The 10,000-nt window shown below is 32.5% G+C and overlaps 2 protein-coding genes across 5 annotated transcripts in view; both read left to right on the plus strand.

Annotated features, from left to right (window-relative positions):
• LOC124424714 overlaps positions 1–7,161 on the plus strand; it is an 11,355-nt gene extending 4,194 nt beyond the window's left edge. For 3 of the 4 annotated variants that reach the window (XM_046964145.1, XM_046964146.1, XM_046964148.1), the window contains exons 3-7: positions 1–361; positions 437–2,623; positions 2,691–2,872; positions 2,955–3,273; positions 3,396–7,161. The exon at positions 1–361 is cut by the window's left edge and continues 887 nt beyond it. In XM_046964145.1, the coding sequence (XP_046820101.1) occupies positions 1–361; positions 437–2,623; positions 2,691–2,872; positions 2,955–3,273; positions 3,396–3,598 (3,252 nt within the window). In that variant the 3' untranslated portion in view covers positions 3,599–7,161. The remainder of the gene's footprint in view (positions 362–436; positions 2,624–2,690; positions 2,873–2,954; positions 3,274–3,395) is intronic. The other variant, XM_046964147.1, reaches the window with a different exon arrangement.
• Positions 7,162–7,516: 355 nt separating this feature from the next.
• The window catches only part of LOC124425261, a 24,961-nt gene continuing 22,477 nt past the window's right edge, over positions 7,517–10,000 (plus strand). Inside the window, exon 1 of the mRNA XM_046965445.1 lies at positions 7,517–7,761. Coding sequence (XP_046821401.1) covers positions 7,674–7,761 — 88 coding nt within the window. The 5' untranslated portion in view covers positions 7,517–7,673. The remainder of the gene's footprint in view (positions 7,762–10,000) is intronic.

The following is a 10,000-nucleotide window of genomic DNA, read 5'->3' on the forward strand; positions in this document are numbered from 1 at the left end:
ATTAAGTTGAATAGTAAATCTGCTTTGGATATAAATTTGAAACAAGAAAGTAAGCTCTTCTTAGACAAATATTTCAAGGGACGAACATTTATGCTTTCACATGAAAAAAGGGGAAGAGGAACGAACTTGAATGACAGATACGGTAATATCAAAGAAGAGTATAGCACGGAGGAGTTATTAGATAAGGCTGAGAGTATAGATCCCATAACTGCCGCTTCTAAGATCACACTGGGAAATTGGGAAGCAGGTGCAATGTCGGGACAATATCCGGGTCACAGCCGACCACCGGTTGGCACTCCTCCACCTCAAACAGTTTGGAATCATCTTACGATGACACAGGGTCAAGGTAACATTTTTTATGGTAACTGTAATATTTTTTATTGAAGTATTTAACGTATTGGACCTTTCACAATGTGTTTATATATATATATTGTAGGCTTAAATATTCACCCATCAGGATTACCTGGTGCTGCTTTGAATCCAGCTGGCTTTTATACTCACCCATCTATATCAAGAGCATCTCATTTAACGCCACAATTGACTCCACAACTTGCACATACTCAAGCACCGCCAACATGGCATACACCTACTGTTCCATCGAAAACTGTTACGCCATCTAATACTCCTGGCAATCCGTTGTTTAGTTTACAAATGTTAGTTGACAATAGACAAAACCAAAATCAATACAGAAATTCACCAGGTTCTCAGAACACACTTGATCTTTCTGCTACATCAGATATTATCCCAGAAAATTATTCTCGTATACCTCAAGATATCCCCATTAGTTTAACAGCACGAAATGTGGATAAAGGTAGTCGGAATGGAAACATAATCTCTCCTCCAATACCTCTTAATGGGGAAACCTCATCAGACAGTGGAATTAGTTCGTCTGTTCCAACGCCTAATTCTGTCAGTGAACCAGTGTCATTATCGACAAAAGAAATAACGACTCCAAAAATTACAGTGAAAAACTTCGAAAGCAACTTAAAAGGTGTTGCTAATATCCACGATAAGATTAAGGAGATAAGTGTCGATGGTTTCGCACAAAAAGTTATTAATTTGCCGCCTAGTGTAACGATCGAACGTGTGGTCGCGGATAAGAAGGAACCAGAAATTACGAAAAGTAAAGATACATTGAGTGTAATTGCACAAGTGCCAAGGAATGTTTTACCTGTTATCGTCAATCTAACGTCAAAAATGGAGAAGGATGTTACAGATAGTCCTAAAAGGGAATCGTCTTCCGAACGGGACAAAAAACACGAAGAAACGAGTGTTAGGTCACCCAAGAACTTACCTAAAAGGGGTAAAAAGGGTGTTGACTCTTTATTGGAAAAATTAGAAGGTGGAAATAAGAAGCTCGGTGGTACTGAAAATATAGGTTCTGTTATAGTAATGCCGGTTGAGGAAAAGGATACATCGAGCGTCAAAAGCATGTCACCTGAAAGGCAAAAATCAAAATCTCCAAATAGAGAAGACGAGGTTGTATCACCTGCATTCAGTAACGACGATTCCAATGATAATACCAAACAACGTAGGAAAAGAAAATTAGAGAAACCCGTAAGACTTAGTAAAGATTCAAAAACAGAAGTAGAAGATATGGAACTTGAACCGACAGAACCAACGGAACCAAGAACGAGGGAGTCGATACCAGAAGAAGTAGTAGTAGTCAATTGTACACCAACGACAGCTGTCAAAGTAGAAGAACAGGTTGAGAGCGTCGAGCAGAGGTTAGACGAAAAGATAAATGATAATATAAACGAGAACGAAAACGAACGTGATAACGAAAACGAGATAGAAAACGAAAACGAATGTGAAAATAATGTCGAAGAAAGAAACGAAGAAAATCAACCGGTTAGGAGGCGGAGAAGTAGTGAAAGTTCTACTACAAATTCGACCTCGGCGAATCAAAGGGTGCGGAGAAAATCCAGCGACGATGCTACTGAATTTTCAAAGGTAACGAGTCCAAAGGCTGTTAATAATACAAATCCGTTCAATGAAGTTGAATCTGAATTGGAAAAGATGTTTGCCGGAATCGTCGAAACAGAGCCAGACGTTAAAAAAGAAGAAACTAAAGTAGACTTTTCTGTCTCGGGTCAAACTGAGCATATTACGAAGGTTGAAAATATCGAAAATAATATTTTGCAAACTAATAAGGACACTCAAAATGTAGAGCCTACTGATGTATCTTCTACGGTGGATGCCAAATTATCAGGAAAGAAAGGGAAGAAAGGGAAGGTACAAGGTGGTAAAAGGAAAATTTCTAGATCTACGGAGAATATTTTTGGAAATGTCGGTAGTGAATCACCTCAGAAGGATTCTAAAAAGAGACGTACGTCTAAGAGTTTGAAAAAGCAAGAATTCTCAAAGAAGGTTAAGAAAAATACAAAGATCGAAGGATATCGGGAAATGGCATATGATTCGGGATCAAACGCGAGTTCCATTAGGTCTCGTGGCCCAGTGGTTCACGTTGAAGGACCAAGGGATAGTCCTTTGAGTATTCAAGTAGTTAATGCGCCAAGGGAAGAAGAGGAAGAAAAGAATAAAGAAAAGAGAAAAACTATCGGCAATGGAAATGCAGGGAGAAGTAAAAGGCTCAGTCATCAAAACGATTTAGATTATAGAGGTACGTGTATAATTTCAAAGAAAATCTACAAAGATTTTTATACACTTCAATTTATTATTATTTATAGGTAAAGTCAGTAGAGCAGGTCTTTTTAGTTCTACTTTATCGTCCCGATATGACGCACATACGACTGACTCTACGTGGGTTTGTGTATTTTGCAAACAAGGCCCCCACAGTGTCATACCAGGGGATCCATCTAGACCTCATCCAAATTTGGCAGGTCCACATATTGCACCGGGAACTTACACGGTATGCATACATAAAACACGAATTAGAAAATAATTCATTATTGCGTTATAACGTTTGTTATTATTATTTATTATCGTTTTAGGTTCCAGCGGGTGTTTTAAGTGATTTATTTGGTCCGTATTTAATTGGAAAAGAACGGTTAGAAGATGGAATCCTTTCGGCTGACGAACAGGAGATAACGACAGAACAAAAGAAGGGTGGAAAGAATAAAAGAAGTTTGAGGTACGCTGGACTGGCCGATCAGTTTTCCGCGAAAATGAGTAAAAAGAAAAGGAATTCGGTTGAAAGTAATACCAATGCAATGTTTACTGGAATGACCGTAATTCCTGGCGAGGAACAACGTTGGGAAGTTTGGCTTCATGAACAATGTGCTGTTTGGGCTGCTGGTGTTTATATGGCTGGTAAGTATATGCGTAAGTTTGAAAATGTCAATCGGCGACGTTCGGTATTGGTACCAAAGGCATATATGTATGTGTATATATTTATATATATATATATATTTTCTTTTTTTTTTTTTTTCTAGGTGGAAGAGTGACTGGTTTGCAAGAAGCTGTGTGGGATGCCGCAAAGTCGGTTTGTGATTCTTGCGGCTTAACGGGCGCGAACATTGGTTGCGTTAAGCGCGGATGTAAAGCTGTTACACATTATCCCTGTGCTTTGACAAAAGGTTGGCATTTAGATATGAATCAATACATACCTAAATGTAACCTTCATCGAGTTACGTGAAATTTCGGTGAGTGCGTGTGTATAGACTAAGTTGAAATAGTTAATATTCATTACGCCACACTGAGAGATCCTGTTTAACAGCGCGTGCACCGAATGACAGGCAATAAATATAAGGTATAAATTATAAAAAATTGTTTTGTGTGTGACTGATGATAAGCCTTACTAGTTGGTAAGGTAAGTCCGATTTAGCAGAGCGTAAAACAAAACGTCTGCAAATATTATATTGCATATACATTGTACGTGTGTGTACACATTTTTTTATTATATTTATTTTTAAAACTATTCTTGATAATTAGAAAACAAATGTGAATAGAGAATGGATATATCTCGTTACCTGAATATTAGTTGCATAACTCGATCGAGATCTTAAAATTACATTATGCTGCCTTGCATTTAACGTTCAAAAAGCGTTTTGAAATTTACGCTCCGTGTCATTCGATGCATAGGGTATGTTTGAAAGTGTGAAAGTGGATGAATGTAAGGATAGTGATGTGTCAATTTACAGATATGAAGTCTAGAATCAATATGCTCGAGAGAAAGACTTTCCAATGTACAAGATGTTCAAATGAGAATGCTATTAAACTGTCTCTGAGAATTACAACAAATTAACGGAAACGACAAAACTTCTCGTTAATTAAATTTAATTCGTTGTCATGGCCTGTGGCCTTGAACAGTGGCCTTTCGACTTAATATATAAAAGAAAAAAAAAAAAAAAAAAAGGAAAAAAAAATAAAAAAAAAAAAAATAAAAAAAAAAAAAAATAAAAAAAGGAGCAAAGTTTTTATTTAAAAATCTGTAGAATAGGTGGATCGCGCTATCAAGAAAATAAGATGTTAATCAAAAAGAAAATGTTTGCTTTTTTACACACTCAATGAAACACTTGGAAACACTTGAAATATTTTCCTGAAACATCGTGTACGCAGGAACAATGTACAGGGCATATTGGATTAAGATTTTTGGACTCAATGAATGACAGGGGGCTGGATAATAATAGACAACTGACAAACAAGCGAGACGGATAATGCAGTAACTTTTTTAACGAGCGCTGAAAATGTTTGGATATACAAGTGTTCTCTTATAAGGAAAAAGAAACAAATAGAAAAGGGATATTTTTTTATATTTATTAAGAATACGTTAGTCCTCACGAATATAAAGTCTTACATATTTTATATGTATATCGTTCGAGATAATAAAATATAACAATGCATTAACATTAATTTATATGTTTAATGTCGTTGCATTCCAAGCGTTTTTCGATGTCTAGTAAAAATAGAACAACTACAACAACAACAACAATGAAAATAAAATACAAAACATTAGCGATGGTAGTATTATTATCAAAGAACAAAGTCACAACAAAAGGAAGAAACTTTTAATTTCCAAACAAATATAACATTGAATTTATTTCATTGACAGAGAACACTTGAAAATGATTATGCCGGCATTGCTTGTACTATCTTGTAACAAAATATTATAAATGGAAAAGACTAATTTGACTTTATATGAATAGAGACATAATGATTGTAACATCACCATCTTTAGTAATGTATTTTACGTTGCATTAGATCAGTGATTACAATCCAAACCACGCGGGTACATCTTAGTGATTAAATTAATCGCTAATACTTATATTATACTACTGTTATTATTTTTAAATCTAACTATTATATTGATTTACACATTATACTGTTTTTCATACTAATGTTATTATTATCATCTTCGTCATTGCCATTGTCATCTTCATTTTCACCACTTTATATAAGAGCATAAGAGAGGCAGTTTTTGCTATGTGTCAAGTGTAAAAGAACATTCACGAACGATTCTCTTGGTGTATCAGGGAGAAATAGCAAAAATCAGGAAAATTGTATAAAAATAATACTATATATATAACACACATAGTATATATATATATATATATATAAAAAAAAAAAATACAATGTACATAATATTAATTTGCGTAGACAAAAAAGTATATATATATATATATTATATATATATGCATGTGCGCGCGCGTGCATACGATACACACAAGACAACACAAAATACACACTCTACAAATAGTTTTCACTCCTCCTCCCACAGCACAGAGTATGGTAATTAAATGTAATCATTTTTAAATATTAGCCGTTTAGAAAGGAAAGATAAATTGTCGAAACACATAAATGAATTCTTTGTACATATATACCGTACATAGTAACAAATATCTTGTAAAAAAAATGGTTCAAGAGGAGCGCGAAGAAGCATTTTATTTAAAAAGAGAGAGAGAAAAAAAAAAGAAGAAGAAGAAGTATAATGTTTCTTGAAACATTGAAGAAATATAAAATTCAAAGCGAAAGAGTCTGATTTTTTCCTAAACATCTATAAAGACACTGCTTCAAAGTGTTCCTATGTCAAGCGTGGTCTTTCTAAGAAAAGAATAAACACGGCCAAACTATCGTTTTAAATTTAACGAGAAAGACGTTGAATTATAAACAAAACGCTTATATTCTACAATTGTGTATGAAAGAGGAAGTAAGATTCTATCTTAGAAAAATAATTGTAATATTAATACTTGTGATACAAAGAAAGGAAATCTCTGGAGGAAAAAAAACAAAAAAAGAAAAAAAAAAAAGAAAAAAAAAAGAAAGAAAACGACGGGGGTGACTACTAATTTTCGATATATTATTCTTTGGGGGGGTGTTTTTTTTTTTTCTTTTTTCACAACTCTGCATACATAGAAGACCTATTATATATGGGATAGTCGTATGTACAGTTCACTTTTGTAGTAAGTCGCTATAACGTTGTATACATATTGTATTTCTTAGTCCATTCGTGGCAAGGACGATTGCCAAGGTGTAATGATCTATTACCAAAATTATGATTATAAAAAATATAAAGGTCTCTTTGTACGCACAGTTGATTGAATAAACTTCAAGAAATATTTTTTTTTTTTTTTTTTTTTTTCGAAGTGACGTGGGAAAGGTACTGATTTGTATAAATGAATGAAAGGCTTGTAAATTGCCGAGATAATGGTAGCAAGAGCAAACCAAAATGATAATTAAGCAAAGAGAAACCTGAATATCACAATGCCTAAGTAATTTGTATAAAATATAAATCTGTAAAGTAAAAATATATCGCTGCGTGATATGTGGTGAGAGAGGATTGGTAGTAATGATCGCTACTACTGGTAACAAGAGGAAAAAAAAAAACAAGAAAATGAAAAAAAAAGAAAAAAAAGAATATGATAATTACGTATCGTTAACGAACGTTAGATATTTTTATTCCTTCCCTCTCGGTACCGTAAACATGATTCAATACAAAGTCTATTTTTTCTTCTTTCTCTTCTTCTCAATCCTTTCCCCTTAAATATCTTCCCTTTACAAATCGACTAGATATACGCATTTTTTGTGACCTGGTTTAATGTTAATAATCGTTAAGAAAGATATCGGTTTCAATCTATTTAATAATATGGAATGGTAGACGAATCGGCGAATTGTATTTGAAATCGATAAAACAATACGATTAAGTATACATCTTTGTGTAATATAAATATGAAGAATAATAAAATACGGTATAAATCGTAAGGCTGTTATAGCGGGATTATTTTTTCATAATCCTAATACATGACAGTTTATTAAGGTTTTATTAATATTCGATCCAACTTTTATATATATATATATATATATATATGTATATATATATATATGTACACACACAAACACATATTTACCTGAGAGAGGGAGAGAGAGAGAAAGAAATGGCAAGAAAACAAACAAGAAAAAAAAGAAGATTTCGATTATCTTTTAAATTTTTTATTTACGCGCTCTTGCGTTTGCCCGCGTTTTGATTTGAACGTCGAACGCGCATGCGCATGCCGCCAGAGTTCACCGTCCCTGAAGGTTTGGCAACATCGACTCTCAGCCGTTCGCTTTTCCGCGTCCGTTCTTCAGTGTGTCACCGAACGTCGTAGGGGATGGTTCGTTTTTGTTAAGACGTGCCGGTAACTACGTTTAGTGTATTTCTATAACTACGGTTATGAGCTAGAGAGAAGTTATCGTGATTTTTCGTGCCGTTTGGAGAATAATGTCGACTCAGAATGCGTAACTTTGCGACGGTGGTGAAGTTTTGTGTCGCCCTCCTCTTCTGTCTTATGGATTCTGTTTGGGCCCAAGCCGAATTTCAAGGTATTACAAATATTTTATTAATATAATAATATATTTTTTATTAGATAAAATATCTTTATATTATAGTTAATTTCAATCAAATACATGTGTCAACGCATTGTTAATCCCCTTTAATGTTTTCTCATATGTTTTCGTTCGATCGTTTGCCAGGCGCAATAGAGTTCGTAATCGAATCGAATTAATTTTGTTATAGATCGTTGATTTATCGATTTATTTATTAGTAAAACGAAATGGAGAAAACGGTTGAAAATTTCTTATCGTCTTTGATTGCGATCATCATTGACGTATAACTTCGACTCTTCCGTTTCCATCCCTAATAACAATACATTTTAACGAAGTATTTCTTCAAAAGATGCGTGTTTGAACCTGTCGTGTCTAACCTCTTTTTAACTATATGGATATCATTTATATATATATATATATATTTTTTTTTTTTTACATTACAACAAATATATAAATTTTTACATTAATAATATAATATATATGTATATATACATTGTGGTATTAGTTCCGTACTTCTTTTAAAAATAGACCTTATTAAACGTTTACATTCAGAGAAATAAAGTTTATATTACGACTTGATAAAACAACGTTGTTTATATAAAGATTTTTATCTCCGAGTAATTTATCCGATATGTAAACTTTGTCTCATTATATAGTTTACCCTTATTAAGTATTATGTCGAATTGATTGAGAACTTGTAAAGATGAATGTGCGAAGAGTCACTTTTTTGTTTTTTATTTTTCTTTCTCTCTTTTGTATTTTAAATAAATATTTATAAGGTTAAGGTTTCTACGTCAGGTAAAAGAAAGTAACGTCTGTTTTGTTCGTTCATCACTCGCGTTCACATCATTTCATTTAACGAAAAAATTTCATAAAGCTAAAGCGTTGAAATTGATCGATCGTTAAGACTATAGTAACTCGATAGGGTTACGTAAAATCTTTGAGTAATTGTTTTGCCGTCCATTTCCCGTCCTTGAGAAATATCGAAATTATTGGACGTGAGTGTGACGAAAAGAAAGGAGAAAGAAAAAAAAAAAACAGAAGAGAAAAATAAAGATAAAGAAAGTAAAACAAAAAAGAAAGAAATAATAAAAAATAAAAAAGAAAGAAATATTAAATATATTTTCATAGATATAAATTATCGGAATTACGTGAATTTTATATTATCCGAAGTTCCGTGGTATTTCGAAGAAGTCCAATGTAACTTCGACACGCTCGTTCCTTTCTCAGTCTTTCCACAAAATTTCGTAACAACAGAGAGTCGATGATCATTCTTCGTCTTTCTCGATTAAAAATTATTTCTTGGTACGATTCGTGGTAGAATTCAACGATTGCGATCGAGCGTTCATCGACGCGGAACTAACCTTACAAATTCATGAAATATCGTGACATTAAAATAGGAATAAACTCTTTTTACAATATCCAAATTGTATTCATAAAAATCGTATATCATTCGAACTAATATAATCGTTCTTAATCGATAATTATACGAACGATTTAAAATTTATTTTAAAGATTAATTTTTATCTACTTTTAGAAGATACAAACATTAATATTTTTTGTATATGTATATATATGTATACAAAAAAAAAAAAAAGATCGTAAAAGATTAAACGACGTAAAGTCTTCGAATTAAGAGCGCTGCTTTCATCCTCGTTTTAAAGAGTTCTTTAAACTCACAGAGAATGTCAGCTTTCTTGGAGTTTCGAGATACTTCAACTCGTTCGTCGAAAGTGCTTTCCCGTTTATTTTTCGCGGGCGAGGAGACGCGTCACGTGACGTCTCGTTCAATTTTACCGCGAACTTCTCGCGCTCTTCGATTTTGCTAGCAATAAATTCTTTTATACATTGAAGAAACTTTGGTAAAGTTATAGAAGTATTTCGAAAAAGAATTTCGTATTGGTCTTCCTATTTATTAGATTTGTTGAGGAAAAATTGTTAATATTAAATAAAGGATATATATATATATATATATATAATTTTTTTTTCAATTTATTTAAAAAAAGTTTACAAAAGTTTTCGATAAATTTAATATTTTCTAATAATTGTACTTTGGAAAATCTATTAAATACAAATATTATAATAAGATTTTACATAATTAATATCATAATAAAAGTTATATAATTGATTATTAGTTAAGTTATTATAATAAAAATATTATAATAATAATAAAAATATTATAATAAAATAACAATTTATCAATTTACATTGTAAATATACTTTTACAATCTAGAGT

Source organism: Vespa crabro, chromosome 6 (genome assembly GCF_910589235.1).
Source record: "Vespa crabro chromosome 6, iyVesCrab1.2, whole genome shotgun sequence".
NCBI lineage: Eukaryota > Metazoa > Arthropoda > Insecta > Hymenoptera > Vespidae > Vespa > Vespa crabro.